The sequence below is a fragment of the Drosophila sulfurigaster genome, chromosome X, assembly GCF_023558435.1.
Source record: "Drosophila sulfurigaster albostrigata strain 15112-1811.04 chromosome X, ASM2355843v2, whole genome shotgun sequence".
Taxonomy (NCBI): Eukaryota; Metazoa; Arthropoda; class Insecta; order Diptera; family Drosophilidae; genus Drosophila; species Drosophila sulfurigaster.
In genome coordinates, this window is record NC_084885.1 from 13715013 (window position 1) to 13739899 (window position 24887).

The 24887-nt window shown below is 41.7% G+C and overlaps 1 protein-coding gene and 1 long non-coding RNA gene across 11 annotated transcripts in view; one reads left to right on the plus strand and one right to left on the minus strand.

Moving 5' to 3' along the window:
* The window catches only part of LOC133849439 (mucin-2), a 40339-nt gene extending 15684 nt beyond the window's left edge, over window positions 1–24655 (plus strand). For 2 of the 10 annotated variants that reach the window (XM_062285522.1, XM_062285523.1), the window contains exons 5-14: window positions 327–841; window positions 907–1092; window positions 1151–1416; window positions 1920–2378; window positions 2540–3598; window positions 4452–5826; window positions 12420–15623; window positions 20446–20971; window positions 21980–22225; window positions 23809–24655. In XM_062285522.1, the coding sequence (XP_062141506.1) occupies window positions 327–841; window positions 907–1092; window positions 1151–1416; window positions 1920–2378; window positions 2540–3598; window positions 4452–5826; window positions 12420–15623; window positions 20446–20971; window positions 21980–22225; window positions 23809–24317 (8345 nt within the window). In that variant the 3' untranslated portion in view covers window positions 24318–24655. Of the gene's footprint in view, window positions 1–326; window positions 842–906; window positions 1093–1150; window positions 1417–1919; window positions 2379–2539; window positions 3599–4451; window positions 5827–12419; window positions 16835–20445; window positions 20972–21979; window positions 22226–23808 lie in introns of those variants that run through there. The other 8 variants (XM_062285527.1, XM_062285525.1, XM_062285529.1 and 5 more) reach the window with 8 other exon arrangements.
* Window positions 17524–20456, minus strand: LOC133849442 (uncharacterized). Its single transcript, XR_009895377.1, has 2 exons — window positions 20381–20456; window positions 17524–19471 (listed from the first exon to the last, which is right to left on the minus strand). It is a non-coding gene; the product is annotated as an uncharacterized LOC133849442 (long non-coding RNA).
* Window positions 24656–24887: the final 232 nt, after the last annotated feature.

A 24887-nucleotide genomic window follows, 5' to 3' on the forward strand; every position in this document is an offset into this window, starting at 1 on the left:
AAATTCATTAAGAACTGTTAATAGAAAACACTTAATTCAAAGACAGATTAAACCATTTATAATTCTTGTTATCTCCAAAGTAAAAACTACAACTTTTTTTGTCGACATGTTAGAAATCATTTTAAAATATTCAATTTTATTCATCACTTGCTTAAAAATAACTTGTGAATCGGAACTAAAATTTGCAGACAAACGTTACACTGCAATTTTTATTTAAAATGTACAAAAAAATATTTAAAAATGTATTTTATTTATGATATTATTTTCGTTTTACGACTTCTTATTTTTAATTTGTACATTTATTCTATCATTCCCTCTTTTATTAGGTGGCTATGCGAAATTCACCGGGCTCAAAACGTACAACAAGCAATTGAAAACAATGATTGCAATTGGCGGCTGGAATGAAGCCTCTTCACGTTTCTCACCATTGGTGGCCAATCCTGAACGACGTCAGCAATTCATTAAGAACATCTTGAAGTTCTTGCGACAAAATCACTTTGATGGTATTGATTTGGATTGGGAATATCCGGCACATCGTGAAGGTGGCAAGTCGCGTGATCGCGATAACTATGCTGAATTTGTGCGTGAACTGAGAGCGGAATTCGAACGTGAATCGGAGAAAACCGGACGTACAAGGTTGCTGCTTACAATGGCTGTTCCTGCGGGTATTGAGTACATTGACAAGGGATACGATGTGCCCAAGTTGAATAAGTATCTGGATTGGTTCAATGTGTTGACCTACGATTTCCATTCGTCGCACGAGCCATCGGTTAATCATCATGCGCCTCTCTACTCCTTGGAGGATGATTCCGAGTACAATTACGATGCCGAGTTGAATATCGTAAGTGATAGTATGAAATCTTGTTAATTGAAATGATATTAATGATTTATGTTCTCCTTTTAAAGGACTACTCCATCAAGTACTATTTGAAGGCTGGCGCTGATCGCGACAAGTTGGTGTTGGGTATTCCCACCTATGGACGATCCTACACGCTCATCAACGAGGAAAGCACTGAGCTTGGCGCCCCATCTGAGGGACCCGGCGAACAGGGCGATGCGACCCGCGAAAAGGGATATTTGGCTTACTATGAGGTTTGTTGACTCTTTCATTGATTGTTGCCTTTCGCTGACATTTTCGTTCTTTCATTAGATTTGCCAAACACTCAAAGACGATCCAGATTGGACTGTAGTGCAGCCGAATGAAAATGTGATGGGTCCGTATGCGTATAGACGCAACCAATGGGTTGGCTACGATGATGAAGCTATTGTGCGCAAAAAGGCCGAGTATGTGGTTGCCCATGGACTGGGAGGTATTATGTTCTGGGCCATTGACAACGATGATTTCCGTGGCGCGTGCAGCGGCAAACCGTATCCGCTGATTGAGGCTGCCAAGGAGGCAATGCTCGAGGCGTTTGGGTGAGTTCCTAATGCTGATGGTGATGGGTTCAAATCCAAGTACTAATTAAGAAGGAACGATGCTGAACTAAGGGTTTGAAACTAAGTTTTCTTTGAACAATGTTTCCCATCGCAATAGAACAAATGTATTTAAGTATGCATACCACGGTTTTCGGGCTTCGTCACATATGTAATTGGAAACACATTAGAAAGCATTTTGGTATTTTAAACGATCTACTAACAAAAGTTTTGTTTCTGTCGCACTGCTATTTCAAAGTTTACAGCTGTATATTATCTAATGGATAATACACAATGAATAATGGATAAAATTTATCACTAAATAGACATTCAAATGCGAATATGATTTCTGCGTTTATTGACGTTAATGTTTATTGAATCCCTTCAATTTTGTTTCATCATCGATAGCATAGTTATAAAAATTGACAATCTAGTTTGTAATTTAAGCTAATATCAGAAGTCAACCCATTAATTTAATATCGATATGCATTTTATCCATTCGTCAGACTGGGCATCAATGAGGTGGGCAAACCAAGCAGTCCACAGAAGCCATCACGCTCGCGAGGTCGCGATCGCAATCAACTAACCTCCAAGCCCGACTCAGGTGCTAGCAGACAGTCTGCCACTCGCCGACCTGCTGTCAGCAGTACAACGACAGTGACACCACGCAGCACAGCCGCAATTCGACTAACTGAAGCCGAGGGCTCATCTCTGTATATTGGTGGACGTGGCTCGACGACACCGGCACCACCGACTACACCGGATCCTGGTTCGGACTTCAAGTGCGAAGAGGAGGGCTTCTTCCAGCATCCTCGTGACTGCAAGAAATACTATTGGTGCTTGGATAGCGGTCCATCGGGCCTGGGAATTGTCGGACATCAGTTCACTTGTCCATCGGGATTGTATTTCAATCCTGCTGCCGATTCATGCGATTTTGCTCGTAATGTGCCATGCAAAACAAAGAAGTAAGTGGAAATATATTTATTTTCTATGCTGTGAAACGAGTATTAAATAGTAAAATACATTTTGCATTAATGAACTTATTTTATGTCGAATTTAGCTGATAGCATTTGGTATTTAAATCACTTGTTTGCTTTAAATTACGCTCAATTGCACTTCTTTATAGATCGACGACATCGCCTCCAATTACCACAACAACTGCTAAGACGACGACAACAACAACCAGGCGACCAGCTAGCAACCAGAATCGCGTGACAGCAGCACCAGTGGCACGCCCAATTTATCCACGCGTCTCGAGCACCACAAGCACCACAACAACCACAACGAGTACCACAACGACAGCTGCACCAGAGGTGATTGAATACGACGAAGAGGACGGCAATGAGGAGCACTCGGTAAACAGGTTCAACGATGCTGAAGAGGATCCACAAGTGATTAAGGAGCTCATCGATCTGATCCGAAAGGTCGGCGGAGTCGAGAAACTCGAGAAGCATTTGTTGCAAAACAAAGATGGTTCCATCACGCTCAAGGAGCACTCGGCCTCTGTCTCTGGCAACGGAGCACCAACAACACCCTCAACGATCAGCAAATCACTGTACGATCGTGTCCTGAAACGTCCTGGCACCTTCAATGCGTTCACACGCAATCGTGTGCAAGTCACCGAGACAACCGAATCGAGCAAAACTCTTAACAATGCAGGTGCGGAGAGCAGCGGCGAAGGCAACTCGCAATCGCAATCAAGCTACTCGAAGTACTCGTCGGTGGTGCGCGGCAACAGTCGCCAGGGACCACAAAACGAGGGCATCGACAAGATTGCCGAGTCCGAGGGTTTCCTCAAGGAACGCAAACAGTACGTGACCATCAATCGCAATCGTGGTGTCAATCGTGAGGAGCACGACACTGAGCTGACCGCCAACAATGAGACTGATGACGAGGAGCTCGATGTGCCACAACCTGAGACGACCACAAGGCGTCCATTGAGCGCTGCAACGCCATCGTATACAAGCTTGAGACGCGCACGTCCCAGCACAACAACGAAGCCAGCACCGCTTGAATCCGAGTCAGAAGAGGAGCAGGAAGAGGAACGTCGTACTGTCGTCAAGGAGCAGCAGACGCAGACCAAGCATTATGCCACATTGAGTCGCACACGTGGACGCACAACGGAACGATCGGATATCGGTGAATCTGAGGGATCTGGTGTGTCAGTTAGTTCAACAACAAACAGGTAAAATTATTTACCCTTCATTTTTATTGAAATGAAATTGAAATACAAATTACATTAAAGAAAGTACAATTTACTTAAAAAGTAAGTAGAACATTAAATTCAAGTATTAGGTAGAAATACTTTACTAGTGAAAATGTTTTATATTACAAAAAATATTCTACTTACACAAATTAAGCTAGTGAAAAACAATGTAAGGTATATTGTTTAAGTTTCTTTAAGGAAAAAAGCATTTACTAGAGTAGTTGTTGACTGAGGAGTTTAAAATTCTGCTTTTGTTGCATTTGTGCGTAGTTCACTAATATCTAGAGTCGGTTTAAAATAATTATACCCGATAACTCTTTTATTAACAGATGTATCACACTCGACAGTAGCTTTCTTACTTATTTTTATATTATTATATTGTTTTACTTTGCACCAAAAATGCACTCATAATAATTGCCATGGAATTTTTATAACCTGACTTATAAAAGTTGTTCACTCTGATGCAATCAAATCATGCAAAAATATGAAGTAATGATAATGTATTGATAATTAAAATACTATGGTCTATAATTGCGCTGTACTTATTATTTAGGCTTCGAATTCTGTTTTCTCAAAATTAGAAATTTTAATTCGCCAAATTGTTTTTGTGCAATCGACTCCACATTTGCCAATTTCAATTTGCATATAAACAACTTGCATAAAATGCAAATAGAGTATAACTCAGTTTTTATGATGACAAACAAAACAACTGACTTTGCTTAGGAGCAGCATTTTTAACATTTTTTTTTAATTACTTAGTGAGTTAACTTATATTGTATTTTTTTCGACGAATATTTGCTACTACCTAATACAAATTTGTGTTTATTAACAGATACAAATACGTTGAAAGGACGAGGCCAACGACGAGCAGCAGCGGTTCAAGGAATGCGGTGTCCGATGCCATTGACGATGAGGCTGATGAAGATGACGAGGAGGAATACGAGGATGATTCACAGCAGAAAAATGTAAAGTTCCAAAGAAATCAATTCACCACAAGCACAACACCAGCAACAACAAATACACGTAAATACGCGAGCATCGGCCGCAGAACCACAACAACAACAACAACACCAGAAACAACAACCACAACAGCAACCGGCACTGAGACTGCCAAGGCGAGCACCGACACCGACACCAAAAACACCAACAACAACAACCGCCGCAACAACAACAATGTGAAAACTAACAACGTACCATCAGCAGCACAAATAATCACCCAAGAACCCGAAACAACAGCAACAACAACTACAATCACTAACGAAACCACTGAACCAATTGATAAACCAAACACTAGAATAACGCTCACAACGAGCGCTACTAACATTGAAACCACCACTGCAACCACCACAACCACCTCACCACCCACACCCACAACCACACCCACACCCACACCTACACCCACAATTTTACCCACTATCCAAACACCAACAACCAGCATCAATTCATTGGATTTGGCCGATGGCATTAACGATTTATTCGAGCCACAATTGACAACTCTGTCGCCAGCCAATGTTGATGATTCTTTCCCTAACACAAATAACAACCGACTTAATAACCTAGCACAAGTTGCTTCTACAACCACGACGGAGTCCGAACAACAGGCAACAAGGACAACAACAACAACAACAACTACGGACAAGAGTGACAGCAACAAAGAGAACGAGAACGAGAACGATGACAAGAACAATATTGATAGTGAGGTAACAACAACAACAACAATAAAAACGCCATATAAACGCATAAGAACGAACATCAACAACCAGAACAACAACAGAAACATCAACAAGATCAACAATGATAATATTAATAATAATAATGCAGAAGCAGTCAACGAAGCTAGTCCCAATGTTGGTAACTCGAAAGGTTTGAGTAGCGTTAATCCTAGTGTAAATAGCATAAGAACCAACTACTCTGGTAGAAGGCAACCACAAAGAACTTCCCAACTTGAACTGACAACAACCACAACAACTGAGCTACCTAGCATTTCTAGTCCAAGACCTTTCGGTTATCCCAGACGTCGAACACGTCCTGTAGCAACTAAAACCCAAACCCAAACCGCACAATCCACAAGCACAACCACAACCACAAACAACAACACCACCAACAACAGCACTGTCAACGTCAACGAGAACGATAACAACGAGAACAAGACTTTAACGGACGTAGCTAAAACACGAACACGTTTATCACAAGTGGATAGGCCCAAGGTGAGTGACATTAATAGTCAAAAGTTGTTGGACCCTAGCACAAACACCCAACAACCAACAACAAGAAACCAAACCACAACCACAGCCACAAGTAAAACTCAAACTCAAACCCAAACTCAAACTCAAACCCAAATCAAAACAAAAACAACAACCACAAACACAACAATCACAGCACCTAAAACAACAAACACCCATCAAACAACTAGCACCCACAATGAAGTAGTCGTTAATCTAGTTGGTAATGGTGACAATAAATTAAGGCATGACGTAGTTAGTAGTACCTTTAATTTAAGCACTGATGATGATGATAATGATGATGACCGTGACGTTCACGACGAACAAGACAACCGCGAACATGTTAAGTATACGTGGCGTGATGCACGCAGACCAACAAAACCCACAAGACCTTCCTCTATCAAGAGCAGCATCGATCTGCACAATGCACTCGTCGACAGCAACGACAAAGACACTCGCAGGTTTGCCGGCAAGCGTTTGGCCACCGACAACGAGAGCGAGTCACGTGGTCGACACTTTAATTCAATTCGTGGAGAGGGCGATATTGCAGCTGCAACAGATGAAACACCGACTGTCCACAAACGCATCTATCAAAATATAGCACGTACTTCTAGTCAAACTGAGGATGAAAGCGCAACGAGCTCATCGTCAAACGAACATAGCAGAAGAATCTATCAAAATATCGATCATTCGACCAGGCAAAACAGCGGACAAAACGACGAGCAAATACACTACAATGCCATAACTCGCACTAGCAGCGGCGTGCAGCTGACTGACAGCGGTAGCTCAAGCTTTGTGCGTCATGTGAACACATCACAGAATGGAGAAGCTAAGCATCAGCTTGTTGCAGAATCGTTAACAAGTGAGGATAGCAGCACGGAAAAACATTTGGCGAGCTTTACAACTGAAAGAGAATTGGCGGAATTCACGACTGAAAAAGATTTAGTGACTACCACAACCGAAAGAAATTTAGTGACCACAACAACCGAAAGAAATTTAGCGGCTACAACAACTGAAAAGGATTTAGTGACCACAACAACTGAAAAGGATTTAGTGACCACAACAACTGAAAAGGACTTACCGACCACCACAACTGAGAAGGATATAGTAACCACTACAACTGAGAAGCATTTTGTGACCACCACAACTGAGAAGGATGCGGAGAAATCAAGCACTGAATCAGTACAAGAAATTAACGACGAGCTGGCAGCTGAACTGCCTGATGATGATAACGATAGCGATGCTGTTGTAACCACCACCACAGAAGCAGCAGTCAGACCAACAACCAGACAGACGACAACGAGAAGAACAACTACAGCAGCTCCCTTGACTACCACCGAGACACCCAAGAAACAAAACAGGAAAACTAACTTTATTCGCAGACCTGTGGCCTTAAGCAGACAAACAACCGAAGGTAAGGTAGCACTTGAAGCAGAAACACAATCTGTTTCAACAGAGACGAATGATGAAGCCAAGGAAACAACCACAGCGTTGCCCAAACGTCGCGTCTTAGTTAGGGGAACCTATCGACCACGTAAGGAAGGCGATCTCTCGTCGCTTTTGGCAGTCGATGCCAACAAACGTGGACCCGCCTATAAGCATCAAGAACCGCAGCCGCGACCACAACTGGCGCCATTCAGAGAAACACCAGAAGCAGTTGCCCGTGAAATAAATACGGTAGCAGCAACTGCAACCGCAACCGCAAACTCAGTAGAAACATCGAAACAAGAGAGCGAGAGTGAAGTTGAAGTTGATAAAACTAGTCAAGTAGATGCCAGCAGCAAGCGAAAGGATGGCCGAGTTCTGCACGGTCCGGTGCGAAATCGCACCACCAGTCAAACTGAATCCTTGGGCGGTGGCATTACGCGCACGCGCACCACTTATCTTCGGAACATTGACGGTGGCAAGGTGGTGAAGCGAGTGCACACGAAGACGGTGCACGAGAAGCCCGCTGAATACGAATACATCTACGATGAGATCACTGAGCAGCCGGTTAGTACAACGCCCCGCATCATAACACGCAATCGTGGCGCGGTTAAATTCCAGAGCAACGATCTGTCCTCATTGCTGGCATTGGACTTTGCATCGCGGGCACAGCGCACAAAGACATCGCAGCCCACGGTGAAGAAGACGCGTCGTCGCCTGCTGAAGAAGCCCAAGGAAACCGTTGAACAGGAAGAGGTCGAAGAGTTTGAATACGACAATGTGGAGGCTGAGATCGAGGATGAAGCACCTAGCAGACCAACCACAACCAGACAGCCCACAAATCGACCAACCCCAAGCAGACCGAAACCAATTCTACGCCGGACCAGACCAACAACAACAACCACAACCACGGAAACACCGACAACAGTTGAAACCGAGGCAAGCACTCGTCGATCTGCCTTCAGATTCCAGCAACCAACTGCCAGAACAACACCAACAACTTCGACGACAACCACAACAACTACCTCGGAACCAGCAACAACTGCAGTTAATGGCAAGGCAACAACACGACGAGTTTTCAAATTCAGGAGACCTCTAAGAACTACAACAGAATCCTCCCCAGTTGAAACTGATCCAACAGAAGCCACAGAATCGGAAGCGCAACCCACTACTGCTAGAAACTTTTTAAAGTTTAGATCCAGCAGCTCAACAACAACAACCACAACAATAACAACAGAACCACCAACAACATCCACAACACCAGCAGCCACAACAACGCCAAGTGAACTTGGTGATGACTTGACTGAGGTGCAACGCAAGTTGGCGATTGCATTGAGCAACTTTGAAAGCGACAACGATATTGCCAGCAAGGAAGTCAAACCAAAGGAGGATTCGAATAGCAACGATCAGCTATCGCTGCCGATATATCATCGTCGCAAATACTATCAGTACACCAAGGACTCGCCCATCACGTATATTGCCCAGACACAGCTGCCACCCGAGCCCGACACGAGTGAGGTGAGCATACGCCAAAAGATCCACGATGTGTTCAACGTGAGTGACAATGCAACACCGAATAACGCATTGGAAAATCAAGATGATGAGGAGCATTATTTGGCCATGGAGCAGGCAAAGGAAATCAACTCGGAACTGAGTCATTTTTTATTGAAAACCCCCGGGTCAGTGTAGGTCACCTGGGGGCTAAAGTTGATGAAAATACTGAGGAGGTTGCTAAGAATGAAGATGAGCACGAGATACAAAAGGAGGAAGAAACACGAGTTATAACGGATATATCGCAACGTCAGGGGAAAACTTTAACCACTAAGCTGGAAGTTGTAAAGGACTCAAATGAAACACAGCGAGCCAGAGGTTTTCGCACTTACAGTCAATTGAATCCCACAGCAGCTACAACCGATGACACTGCTGAAAGCGACTCGCCAAATAGCACACCCAAAACTATCTTTAACACAGCTCGCCGTTTTCAGAGCAGAACCACAACAACAACAACAGAGAATCCAAACGAAGTAGAGAAGAATGACGGACTTGAAGCTGATATTGAGGATGAGAATGAAAGCGTTGCGACCGAAGCAGTCACTCCAAGACTCAGAATAGATCTTACACGATCATTTTCGCTCCCCGTCGAAAGGCCGACAACTCGACGACCGATTTCAAGTCGTCGCCCTCTTTTGAGGGGCTTTACAACAGCCTCTAGCTTAAAGGCAGATGATGATGAGCAGGATGGAGATATCGCAAGTCCTCGTTCTCGAATTTCGACCACAACTGCCACAACAACAACAACCACTGAAAGACCAACAAGAAGGCGCGTACTTTTTGGAAGTCGAAATCGTTCGAGTGCGACAAATATAGAGATTAACCAACTTGAAAATGAGGAGACAGCTAGTCAGCGTGAAAATATTAAGGTCGATGGCGATGAGAGCTTGAATGATTCTAATACTAGAACTTCGACCACAACAGCCAGAACAACAACCAATGATAGATTCACAAGACGTCGTCAATTTTTTGAAAATCGAAACATAAGAAATACCACAACTAGTCAGAGTGAAAGCAGTAAAGTCGACGAGAACGAAACAAATGATAAAGAGCAGGATGAGGAGGATATCATAAGCCCTAGTTCTCGAATTTCGACCACAACAACCAGGACAACAACCAATGGAAGGCCCACAAGACGACGTCAACTTTTTGGAAATCGTAATCGCTCGAGTGCGACAAACGTGAAAGATGAGAACGAGGAAGGAACTAGTCAAATTGAAGATGAGGATCAGGATAGCTTGATCGATACCACAAGTACTCGTACAAGATTTTCGACGTCAACAGCCAGGACAACAACCAATGGAAGTCCCACAGGACGGCGTCAACTTTTCGCCAATCGTAATCGTTTTAGTGTGACAAACGCCAAAATAAACACAGAGAATAATGAAGATGAGGAAACAACTAGTCAAAGTGTCGATGAAGATGAGGATCCGGATAACTTAATCGATACTACGAGTGCACGTACTCGACTTTCTACCACAACAGCCAGGGCAACAACCAGTCCAAGCCCCACAAGGCGACGTCAACTTTTCGAAAATCGGAACCTAAAAACAAACACGGAAAATGAAGAGAAAACTAGTCAAAGTGAAAGCATTAAAGTCGACGAGGAGAATACTAATTTAGACACAACAATTAGTCCCGATGATAGCGAGGACATTACCGAAACCACCGAGTCCGGTCGTCGAGTATTAATTCGTAAAAGAATTATTTCAACGACAGCAAGTACGACAACTGTTTCTGATATCGAAGAGGAAAACAAGGAACAGGAAACTACCCAGTCTCCAACTGTAACCAGTGAAAATAGCAGTGGAACTCCTTTGCCACGACGAAGGATTGTAATACGCCGTCGCCTTAATGCCACAATAGTCAACACTAACACAACCACCGAAAACAAAGTAAGCGAAATTAATCAGGAAGAGGAAAGTTCCGATAAGATTGGTAATGCTAAAGAAAGTGAAACAACCGAAAACCTCAGAACAAGAATCATTCAAACCAAAGTGAATACCACCGAACAGAATGAGGATACCACCGAAGCAGCCAAGAAAAGTGTATCTGTGAACGAAAGCACTACAGAGACCACTACAAGAAAAATTTATTCAAGCCGTAGACTTCCGATTCGAGGCCGTTTGAATGGCTCAACCACAACAACACCCGCTCAGCCTGAAGATGAAAATAGTTCAGATGAAGTCACGACAAGCACAACTAGTAAACCATCGGCAGCGCGAACGGATATCTTCCGACGTGGCTTCGGAACAAGGTCAAGACTGGTCACAACTACGGCTAGCCCAAGTACAGTGTCCAGCACAGCTGCTGATGAACTAACAACACGACGACCATTTGCTCCTTTGAATCGTTCACGCAGTCGTTTTAGGACTCCATCAACAACAGCAGCAACACCAATTGATAACGAGAATGAGGCAAGCATAGATGATGATGAAGATGAAGTGGGAACTTCAACAGGCCAAAGACAATTGCAGCGAACGCAACAACGACCAAGAGTTCTGTTTGGCCAAAATAGAGGCACCACATCGACAGTGAGCCAACAGAATAGAAGACTGCCCACACTTGATTCATATGCAACAGCTGCACCTCGAAGAGTGAGCTCGACAACGAGACGCAACATTGTTGCCTTCAATAGAAATCTCTACAGTCGCAATAAGCCAATCGAGGATGTGGATGATGAAGAGCCAGAGAACGATGAGGAAGAGGACGAGTACGAAAATGAAAACGATGTGGAAGAAGAGCCAGAAGAAAGCGTGGAAGACGAGGAGGTGGAAGAGGACGAAGATAATGAGAAGAATGTTAGGAATTTTTCGAACAGCAGAAGACCTGATCCGCTTCTCAGCCAGCTGCTTGCCAAAAGACCTGCGACGCAATTGCGAACAGACACAGCAAAGACGGGAACCCAATTGGGTACAGAGACAACAAATGCTCGTACCCAATTTGGAACCCAAACAGCAAAGACTTTAACCCAATTGCGAACAGAAACAGCAAAGACTCGAACCCGAACACAGACTGAAAGCCAATTTGGCGACAATGAAGATGATGAAAACGATGACGAGAACGAGGACGAAGACGAAGACGATAACGATGGAAATGATGTTGAAGGCAATGTAAATGATGATGGCAACACAGTAGAGGTATCTTTAAATAATAGAATTAACAATAATAATAGTACTAATACTGTAGATATACGTAATTTGAGTTCACAACGTAGTACGAGTAACAGCACCGTAGCCAATTATTTCAATAATCGTTTTAAGTTTTCCAATGTAAATGCTAACAAAAACAACATCAGCAACAACAACAACAACAACAAAAACACCACAAACGACGGCAACAAACAAAACATTTACACAAGAAACTACATCAAAAACAAACTAGTCACAATCACTGTTAATGCTAACGATACAACTGGCGATGCGAATAGTGTAGAGGCAGAGGCGAGTCATAATGATAATGAGAATGAAGATGATGATGAGTTATTGGATGAGAATGATAATAGTGATAAGAAAAAGAGCGTGGTGATAAGTGGTTCACCAGAGCGTGGCTCTGGCTTAAATGACTTAGGTAATGACGTTAATTCTAAACGACGTTTTCAGAATCGGTATCAATTGAGCCGCACTCGAGGCAGCGGCAGCACGACCTCAAGAACAACAACAACAACAACCACAACCACAGCACCACCAACAGCACGTCGCTTTGCATTTGGTACACGCAGCCGCACACAGGTAACTAAACTAGCCACACGTGATCCGCAGACAAACGATGAATCCGATGAAGAAGAAGATGGTGAAGAGGGCGAGGCCGATAGCGGAGAAGATCAAGAAGATGCCGCGACTGAGACAACAACCGCTAAAATAACACTCACAGCAACAACAACGACAACCACAACAGCTCCACCAACAGCAACAAAGCCAACACTTAAGCGCGTGCGCGTAATCAAATATCGACGACCGCTGCAGTCGATCGATAGTAACGATAGCGATAACGATAGTACAAACAGCACCACTAATAGCGTCGCCACTCGCACACACACTGAATCACAAAACACAAATACAACCACAACAACGACAACAACAACTATCCTTAATAGCGAGAGCAACAACAATGGCACAACGCGTAAACGTTTCCGTAAAATTGTGCGCAAGCTGCGACCCGTTGATGTTGCACAAACCACAACTGTAGAGCCCGAGATCAAGGTTAAAACCGATCAAGATCAGCATGCTGTTTCAGGTTCAGAGACTACAACAACGACACGCAAACCGTTCCATCCAAGTCGATCACGTTTCGAAAGCTCCCAAAAGCAGGAGCCGGACGAGAAGGAGGTGAGTGATGATGACGTTGATGTTGATGTTGAGCAGAACAAAGTGCTGTTGCCCCAGCGACGACCAAACGATTTGCAGAGTCTGCGCAATCGCCTCAAGGCGCAGCAAGCTCAGGGCGAGGGCACCGATGGTGTCATCAGCACCCGACTGACGGGTAGTAAATCGAATGAAGCCGCTCACACGGGTGAGGAGTCGGAATTGCAAAAACTACGCGACAAGGTAAAGGCCGAGCAGGCACGTGGCAGTGGGGAGCAGGGTGTGATCAATGATCGTCTAAAGAAGGTGCTGGCCGAGAAGAATGCCAACGCTCCTGATAGACTTGAAACGACAACAAGGGCAGGACTAACCCTAGGCACAGGTTCGTCACCACGTCCATTCTTCCGACGCAAGCTGGTGGCAAAGCGACCAATCGCCACCATTAGCACCATCAATAGCACACGCTCGACAACTACGACAGCAACTTACAAGCGCCGCAAGAACGGACGTTTCGATCCCTTCAACTCGAGTGTGCAAAACAAGGGTGAGGGCTTTGTGCGCACCGATCCCCGAGGACGACTAGATGCCAATCGCTTCAAGCAGCAGCAGCAGCAACAGGAAGAAGATAACGATGATGATGATGATGATGAAGATGATGATTCATACGAAGCGCAACAAGAGCTGCCACAGACCCAAGTGAATGTTAGGCCAGCACTCGCCAATCAGGAGATTGTGCGTCGACCATTTGTGCCCATCAAGAAGCTACCACAACCGCCAGTTCGTCAGACCGAGGAGAGCCAAGAAGAGGACGAAGATGAGGACGAAAACGAGGACGATGAGGAAGACGAAGGTGAAGATGACAATGAAGACGAGCAAGTGGAAAAACAAAGCCAAGCCCCCCACTCCAGCCAAGAGCTCGACAGCAGCACCAATCAGCCCAAATCAAATTCTCCCTATCGCCCCAATCGTGTGCTGCCCGGCAGTCGACCCAATATCGCCCCAACTGCTGGCGGCAATGCTGGCAATGTGCCATACAATTCACGTAACCGCAACGCTTCCAGTTCCTCTGTCAATTCCTCTAGCTCCACATCGTCGTCGACGCCAGCCAATCGCTTTGGTAGTAGCAACCGACCGCGTGTCGTGAATCGTCCGCTGGGCGTTGCAACACCAAATCTAACGTTGCGTCCGGTGGCCAACAATTATGAGCGCACCACACCGTTGACACCGCTGAAACCGGCGCCATTTATACCGAGCAATACGCGCAGCTATGAGCGCAAGTACACAGGTCCATCGACAGAGACACCGGAGATATCTCTAGAGAATTCTCTGATCGAGGACTTGAACATTGATGCGCTCAATGCGCGCAACAAGAAGATCTTTGATATACACAGCAAGAAGCACACAACGCTTAAGCCAAAGGTAGCAACGAAAGAGGCAGAGGCAGAGACAGAGCAGGAGGCAGGAGCAGAGGCAGAGGTGGCCAATAAGCAACAGCAGCAACTGTTGGAAGAGAATCAGGGATATGTGACAACCACACCAAGCACACCAACAGAAACAACAACAACATCTCCAAATCCAACTCAGATAACACAACAGTCAACAGACACAACAGTCACAAACACTGAAACCGAAACAACTATCGATTCTATCGATAACGATACCGCACAGCCACCAACAAACGTGTTCAATGCCAATGCTAATGAAGCCACAAACATCTCTTCACTCTTCACACAGAACCACAGATCGCCAGCATCAGCATTATCCTCAACCACCTCACCACCGCCCCCGGCAACAACATTGCTGCACGTGTTCACCCTGCTCGACGGCGAGACGAACGATGGGGACGATCACGAGCCAACGGGTCGTCCTGCCACTACCAGCAAAAATCGCCACAAGATCACCGCTTCTGTTGAGCCAAAGCACAAACTGATCGAGATCAATCGCATTGTTGAGATCAATTCGAAGCAGGCACGTCTCGCTCAACGCAAGTCGAAAGCAAATCAAGAGTTTAGTCCCGGCATTTTGCGTGTCGAATCGCTGCCGCATGTCGAGCAGCTGGGCGAGATTAGTGTGGTGAAATATGTGCATCTGGTCGATGGCAGTGATATACAAGTGAACGATGGACACAGCACCGTTGCCGATTACACGCCCACCGAATCCATAATACCCAAGAGCGTCAGTTCATCGGCGCCGGTTCGCAATAGTCTGCCCGAAACAGAGAGCAGCAGTGTGGGTGACAGCGATAGCGAGCGCAATGGTAAATCCTTATTGCCGGAGGTGATACGTGAGGCGTTCGAGACATCGACGATCTCGTTGGAAGGTCTGTTTGATTCGGCGCGCAAGGCGAAACTGCTCAACATCAACAACAACATCAACGGCAACAGCAATAGCAACAGTGAGGATGAGGAAGTGAAAAGCAGCACGATACACCAGGAACTGGAAAAGGAGCAGGAACAGCAACAGCAACAGGATAGCACTGAGACAGCGATACCAGCAACATACGTAAGACCCATTGTACCCCTATTTCGCCCCGAATCCAATGAATCCTCACCCCTGATCATCTCGATAGCGAACCTCGACAAGGTCATACTAAGCAAGGTGCCAGCGTCAGCGTCGGCGTCGGATAATATCGATAACGGCAAACTGGCACTGGAAAGCACCACGGCAAGCAGCGAGAGCAGCACACTGTTGCCAAACTTCAACACGAACATTCCCGACTCAAACTCCGATTACTCAGTCCGTCATTCGACTGTGCTGCAGTCGCTTGACTCCACCACCAACAACAACAACTTGAATAATGCAACACGAACGCTAGATGGCGCTATTAGTGGGAACCATAACCAAAACAATCAAATACAAACAGCTGTAACAGGCACACTCACTGACGTCAGCAACCAGCTGATTAACAACAACAACAACAACATCACCAACAAACAAGAAAAACAAACACAAACAACAAGTACAACCACAGTGAACAGCATTGTCAGCTACAGCAGCGAAATGCATGTGGAGCGACGCAAGAAACCTCGTCGAGGACGTGGCCGACGTTTGCGTCAACGTCAGCGTCAGCTGAAAAGCAAAAACAATGCAACAACAACAACAACAGCAACAACCGAAACGCCAATCACAAGCACAATAACAACAATAGCAACACCAACAATAACCACAGTGCTGCCTTGAAAGGCGACACCACGCACACACACACACACCAACACACACACACTACAACAACAACAACAACACCAATACGAATACCAACGTAGTTAGTTATTTCTAGTCTTATTTTTGTACAGAGACAAAAGCACTAAGTTGATCAAACTGCCGCCCTGTAAATAATTGACTGCGTTGCTTTGTCCTCAAAAAATGAAAACAAAAACAAACAAAAATCAAACAATTAATTATTTAACAAACAAATCGTACAATTTTCTTGAAATTGTGCAACAAACATATATCTATATACATATATATATATACATAATTTAAAAGCAAAAACATAAAGCATATACTTTAAAAACAGCTGCCTCATTGTGCGGTCACTTAATTATTTTTCGTATGTACATTTTCAAAATTCGTATTCTTCAAGCTGCCATGCATAATTACATACAACATACAACATACAACATATACATAAACACACGCATATGCTAACACCACCACACATACACATCACAAACACACACACACACATACACCCATACACACACACACACACACACCAACACAACAAAAATTCTTACATATTCACACGCAGTAACGAATTGCAAAAAAAAAAAAGACAAATCAACAACAATCCAATTGGTTCAATCAAATCCTTTAACGACTCACAGCGAAAAAGCTGTAAAAGAACAATTTTTGTTTTATTTAAATCCCTTTAATAATTTTTTTTTATTTACGAATAATTTGCTTTTAACAATGCGCAGTTCTAAATATTTTTTTCTCCAAATCTTTTCAACTATTTTAAGTTTATTGCAATTAGTTTTAGTTGTAAAATATTTATGCACATAAATAAACTAAAAAAAAAAAATACTACAAAAAAATATATATAGTTATTTTGTATACAGAGTTCCTTCTACTATATAGATCCCCGATATGAACACCACATGAACACAAGAAAAACACGAAACAAATTTGTAAGGGACATGAATTTATTACACACCAATAATAATATAATTTGATATTTCTTTTCAACATGTAAATACATTTTAAATAAGTAATATTTATATTTTTACAAATGAAAAAGCGTAGATCTGTGTGATGGTAGACACATATCCAATATGAACACTAACCCTTATCGTCACATATATCAAGTGAATAATATGTTTAGACAAACAGACGAACAAGATTGGCATAACTTTTAAACCTACTGAAGAAACATTTTTAAAGATAGAATTTGTGACTTAAATTTTGTATTATTCAATACACATTGAAATCTCTATAGTATATATAGGAAATATCCAATCCATTAACATTTTTGTATTCAAAATTAGACTATTTGGTTGACTTAAAATTGATATTTGATAGAATAAAAATTGAATTCGATGTGACCAAAATTATATTACGTATACGTATACATCTTGCTTATTTGTCCATTTGATGCTGAATGAATACATTTGCCACATTTATCTTCAACAGCTATGAAGCTTCAAGTCAATTGAATGTCATACGCTTTTATCATCGACATTTTCTTACCTTGTTTGATACAATTTCAATTATTTCATTAAGTTGGCAGGGCGAGGTTAGCCATAAAATGTTTACACAATCTTCAACAAACAGATCTTCATAAAAATTTTATCTTGCAGCAGCAATCGTAAAAGTTAATATTAATGTTATTTTATGATTTCGATCCAATGTCAGCTCTTGGCACAACTTTCTCAATATCATCAACTATATTTGAGCCATGAAATTCAAATCAAAAATCATATTTTACAAACTACTTCCTAGTAATTTTAGCATTGAGATTTTTAGCACTCAAGTGATTATTATTTTCATTTGAGCATTTCTGATTCCTAAAGTTGATATTCATAATTTGCAACATTTTAAATTATACTATTTATGACCAGAAATTCAAGTAATTTGAATGTTTCTCTCTATTTTTGCTCCTAACATGTTTTGGGATTTTTTATTGACAGCCTATTTTGTATTCTTAATTTATATACTACATTATATAATGAAATCAAATTGAACAAATTTTTGAGGGGGATAAGAGTTAGGCTCCGGGTTTTGTGTTTTGTGAATTTTTTATGTCAAACCACTTTCAGAGTAGCTTCGCTTTAGTTACGTAAGGGAAACAACTTTCCCATCTGCCGAAGATGACGCCCAGTTCCTTGTGTCTTAATATTACCAATCGTTGCTGTTTTCTCGATCAGTTGTACAATATTTAATTAAAGCCAACCAGTTTTGTTGACATGCAAGCCGCCACATTGAGCTTCGTCTCGTAAGCTCGCTCGTAAAACTCGGCAAAAGGCAAACGACGCTCATATTTTTTGCCTTTTTTTTTTGCTCAAGCAAAGCAAGCCCAGCTATGTTAACTATATATACACGACTATTTATTTGGTATGATGTAATCGCAGTCGTCACTAAATCCACATCTTCAGTGGATTACGCAATTGTCTGCGTATGCGTCTCCATCTCCATCTCCGTCTCCGTCTGCATCTCTGCGGGTTTATAGATATATAGGAGCACACGCATGTCGCGATATTGACATTTAAGAAGTCCATTGCCTGACCGCAGGCATTACGGCTTCGAGTACTGCCAAAGCTATCGTGTGACTTTTGCAACCTTCTCTCTCTCTCTCTCTCTCATTTGCGGTCAATGCCAACAACAACAACAACAACGACAACGACAATAACAGACATACCTACTACAAGTACTTGTGCTGTCTCAAGTATACTCACCTCCAATGGTCTCTTGTCTCATGTATACTCACCTCCCAAGTACCCAATTCACCAATGCAAAAAGAAAAGAAAACAAGTGAAACAAGCCTTTTCGTAGCTGCCTTTGAAGTGATCTTTAATAGTCTGCAACGTAAATTTGCAATGCTTGCTTTTATTTCGTTTATTCAGTGTAGTTGCATCTATTATTTTAGTTGACTTTTAGCTCTGCTCTTTATACTTATGTGATATATTTAATCCCATTCGACATTTCGTTGAGCTTTGGCACACATTCCGTTGCGGCTTAAAAACTCAAATTTGATTTACGAGCATGTGTGTGTGTGTGTGTGTGTGTGCTGGGATTACACCAAAGTCGTTCACTCTTGACTTTTGTTGTTGGCAACAACAATTTTTACCGGTTCTCAGTTGCCATTAACGAGTTCGCTGCAAATTGTTTTCGTCAACTTGTTTTAGAGAGCGCTGCAAAAAAATGTTAGCTATTGCACTTAACCATTGACAAAGTCAATTTCAGCGGGTTGATGGACAGCCAATTGTAATTTAGTAGAACATGCAATTTAATTGAATAATCTACAGTGGTTTATATTCAAACTAACTATGCTGCAAAAGGTTTCAACGATGCCTCAAGGCATTTTCGATTCCATTAGAATTATCTCCGTGTTTAGCAAAGATTCCAACCACGCCTATTTCCGCCTACTCAGAACATTGGAAAACTAACTAAATTGAGAACGGAAGTTTTAAAGTTGTTAACTAGACTTGGGCATAAATAGTCATAACCAGATGCTGAATAAACTTGAAACACTCTTAGTTATCTTTGAATTTTATTAATATTAATTACAGGCTCACCATTACACACACACACACACACACACCTACACACAAACCCACACACATACACATACACACACACACACACGTACACACAATTTTATTAGAGAACATTAAATGTAAGTATTCACTAATGTAGATGTTGAACCCTCGAAATTCAATCCCGTAGTCTTCACTAATTAATGCTTCTTACTCGTATTTAGAAACTGATAAAAACACATGGTATGGTAAAATTGTTTCTATCTTAAACTAAGCGATATTATTTGATTTATTTTGCCGAGTAATTTTAGAGCTTTAGATTTGTTGACTGCAACTGCAACTGCACTGATCGCGGATCATAAATAAAGAAATCGTACAACATTCACACTCACAAAAACACATGTCTGATGAAAAGCACAAGCTTGCACACAAATGAGACAAATCTCTTCTTGATGAGTGTCGTGTTCGCGCTCAAATGCATATAATTAAGTGAAATGACTATAAAATGTTTTTATCTTTGGCACCAACAATAATGTATGTATATACTAAATGACATTTGTTTACTTCATTTCATAAATTTAACAAAAAATAACTCGGAACTCTGACTGGAATCAACTTTCAACTGGCAGCTGCGAACACCAACTGCAACCACAACTACAACAGCAACAGCAACGACGACGACGACGATGACGACGGCAACAGCAGCGCTGACTTCAACTGCGACAGCAACAGTGTCGCGACGTCCGGTGTTGAGTGTGCGCAGGCGCATAATAAACACGCCAGTTGCAAAGTCAGAGGCAACCACGCAGCCAACAGACGAGTTGCTAACGACGACCTCCAATAAATATATTCGCCGTGGTAGTAAGCAATCGACAGCAGCAGCAGCGTCGGCAGCAACAACAACAACGACATCAGCAACATCAACCAGCAACATTCATCTGAGCAAACTGAAGACGCAAAGCTCGTCAGCAACTATTTACAGCAACAACAACAACAACAATAACAACGGCAGTAGTGTTGGCAACATCAATGTTGATAGCCCACAACAGCAACAAAAGCAACACAAATTCCAGGCGGCGAGTTTTGCGCTTCGTCGTCAATTTCAAACGCGACGATTAACAACAACAGCGTCCCCAGCAAACAACGATGAGAGCTGTGAGTATTTTGTATATACTATATATTATACATACATACATATACATATACATAAGATATACGCTGATAAGTACGTAATTTGTTGCCTGAAAATTATCAACAGTTTGCAATTAAATGGCAATGCGGTATTTGTTGATTGACGACATTCAGCCAGCGCAAGCATTATTGGTCAATAAGAGTTTGAATACTTCTCATCAAGGCTTGTTTGTACCATCGAATTCCATAGAGATTGCTGACAGATCTTAGCTGCTTGGGATAATTTGTGTCAGACACAAATCGCACGTAAAAGGAAAAGTTCGAACATTTTTCTTCAAGCACTATCATTTTAGACAACAACTATTAGAGAACGATTAAAATCATATAAATTGATGATAAGATGGCCCATAAAAATAATTTGTATTGCCTTAGCAGTGAAACATTTAATATATAGTATGTAAGTATCCCAAACAGAAATCTAAAGAACGTTGAGGAAATATTAATCATTTCAAGAATGCACCTTAGCAGATCAACAAATGTGCTTAGGAATATTTTCAATATTTTTGGCACGTTTTAAGACAACTGCTCACAGATAACACATAATGTAATATTAAATCTCTAAGCAATGATTTGTGTACCATTTGTAAGAAAATTATGCCAGACAGAAACAAAAATGAAAACGAAGTAATTTTGAGCATGCAAAAATATCATTAGTAGAAAAAGTTATTCAATATATCTTCGAACATATAATGTAGCAAAGTAACTACGGAAAAGCATTGCATAGGTCGTTGTTTTATAAAAAACAACACTATCGTATCGATGATGACAATGACTTTTTACCTGGTACACATGCAATATATAAACAATAATTACATACAACCTTCCATATATTAGTAATATAAAAGATTGAATAAGAAAACGCAGATTATCAAAGGGTTTTCCCTATTTTTTAATCATATGACATATGTATGTGCGTAGCTTTCCAATTTATTATTTATTTATTTTATTTATTTATTTTATTTTCCCTAACAGCCACGGAGGTGCCGCGAACACAGAATCCGCTCTTCAAGCGAAGACTCACGCTGACATCCACGGCACAACCGCCACGTACAACAACAATAGCTCCAGAAATAACAACTGATTTTGGCATTGATAACGATGGCGATCAGGTGGCCAAGTCGAGCATACAATCGAGTCAATTTAATCAGATTCCGGAGCAAGTGCGACCAGCAAGCATCAGCACAACGGCACCGCACTTTACGGTCAACAATAGTACTCGTAAGTTTTCTAATTTAATATAAAACCTATTCTCTTGGTACTCATCGAAAGTAGGTTATTGTAATTGATCAAAAATTAATCGAATGCCATGCAAATTCTTCGAAGCTTGAGCTTGAGAATTTACAAGAGCAAAGCATGGATTAGTGCAAAACAAAACTAGATATGTTGTACATATTTCCCCTTATTTTTAAAAAGCAAGTAAGAAATCTAAAGTCGAGAGTGCTCGACTGTGAAATAACCAAGAGATACCCAAAATTTAATAACGTACATGTATGTATGTATGTATATTGTGTCCACAATTTTTAATGTTCCAAAAAAATGTCTTCCTAACTTTCAATTATTTGGTCAGTAAAAGGTTGCCTCAAGAAAGTTTCGGATAATTACTTTTACAAATAATATATATTAATATTATTTATTTCTATTTATATGCGGCATTATGCGCAGCCACAAATATGCCGCTCTAACAATGTACTACTTTACATACACACTTGCGTACGTGCGCCATCGTATGTATGCTTAAGAGAAAATGTTCTGATTAACCTCAGTCATTAGCGGTGTCAGGTCAGCTAAATGGCAGCACTGGCAGTCAAATGGCAGTACTGCACTTTGGTGCGAAACCCGATTTGCACGCAAAACGACCAAAATTGGGGGTATGTTCGGCGCTTTTGCTCACTGTGCAAGCTCTCAGCATATCCCTCGCTCGCTCACCCCACTCGCTCTATCTCGCTCTTTCAATTTCGATATTTCCATACAAATTTGCCTTCTTTTCTGTTGTTACGCTAATATTGTCAAATGCTTTCTTAGTGCAAAGCGCTGCTCTGAGAGAGCTTACATTCAAAAGCTTTCTCACGAGCTTTCTTCCCATGATCCGCTGCTACTGCATATTTGTGATGGACAACAACAAACACGCTGTCAAGGGCCATTATTCGTTGCCCGCATTTCGCATTGCAATTTTTGCGCTTGACGTGCATGCTGTCTGTTGATATTTACACAGCTGGTCTTTGGGTAGATGCGGGCTTACTTGCGCTAAAGTTTGTGTAATATGTATTGTTTTAATGAGAATTGAAATGAAGTTGATATGCAAAACATTTGGTATTAAATGATACTCAAAAATATAATATTTAAATGATTATACAAGTTTAACAAAATTGTGTTTTTTAAACATTTTCTTAAACCCACTCAAAATAAGGTGTTTTTGGCTTGGTAATTAAGATAGACGCACTTAGGTTTTTTAATTTATCCATTTTTAATAAAAGCAAAATATTGTGGTATTAATTTTAAAATATACCAAAATAGTATGTATTTCATGTTCCGATATTTTACAATAGTCTTTTTAAGACGATTGATTATCTTTCAAATGTTCTTCAGCTACAAATCAATTTCACTAGTTCTCAATTGAACTTTAATTACTTTAAGGGATAGCAAAACGATATATAAAAACAATTTTAGAATATTCGTTTAATAACCAGTAGTTAGGTGTTCAATTAAAATAGTTGAAAATAAAAAATGGTACTACTTTGGGTTTGGCAACTGTAATTAAGTGAACTTAAAAACATCAATAGTAATTAAATGTACTGTTGCAGGTCGCCAACTAATTGCTCGTCCACGTAGGCCGCAATCTGTGACGAGCACAACGACCGCAGCACCGGAATTCGCGCCGCCTTTGTCCCGTCGCCAGCAAAGTCGTCGTCGTCCGCACAAATACATCGAGGTGTACAATCGGCCGCCAGGTAAGCCGGCGCTCACCACTCCACTTCCAGCTCCGACCAATCCAGCGGCTATTCGACGATCGAGTGCCTACAACGATTACACTGATGATAGCCAGCCGCAATTGAGAAAAAAATCGAAGAAGCAACAACCACAGTCATCACCCAAGGTGGTTTTACATGGGCGTGGCATTATCGAATGCCTGGATGAGGGCAACTTTCCGCATCCAAACAGCTGTCGCAAGTTCATATCCTGTGCCAAATTCGTGGAGACTGGCGGCATCGTCGGATGGGAGTACACCTGTCCCAAGGGGCTTGGCTACGACAGCTTAAGCGGCATGTGCACATATGTGACAACTAGCGATGGCAAAGCCTGTCGAGATTAAATATTAAATAGCATCAATTTGGATTGTTTTTTTCGTTCGTATATTGCGCTGATGCCCATGACGATTTTGTGATTAGTTAAGTGAAGTTTGCAAAATTTATTAAACTTCGTGCCCAAAGGGTAGAGAAGTATTATCTGTTAGCTGAATAATACATGAAACAAATTTTTATGAACAAATTCATGATTGATAATGAAATCAATAAATGAGTTAAATATAAATACTCACAACAATTTTCAAATATTTAAAGACATCTGCTTGTTAGTACCTTAAAGAATCTTCCTGCATGATTTAATTTATAAAATCTTTATGAAATTATTTTCCAAATTGCTTTGTTTAAATAGAGTCAGGAAAACGATTTTTGAGAAATTCAAAATGCCAACCAATACACAAATAAAAAAAGAACGTCTTGCCAATAGTCGATGTTTTTACAGCACTTTAAAGCAAAACTAAAAGAATAGAAGTTTAATAAAGAACTATTCCATCATATGTAGTCTTGATCAGGCGATTTAATTGTACCCTGTCTTTATCCTCGTTTGTGCCCTCCACTATTTAATTTCTTTTTTTAAGCAT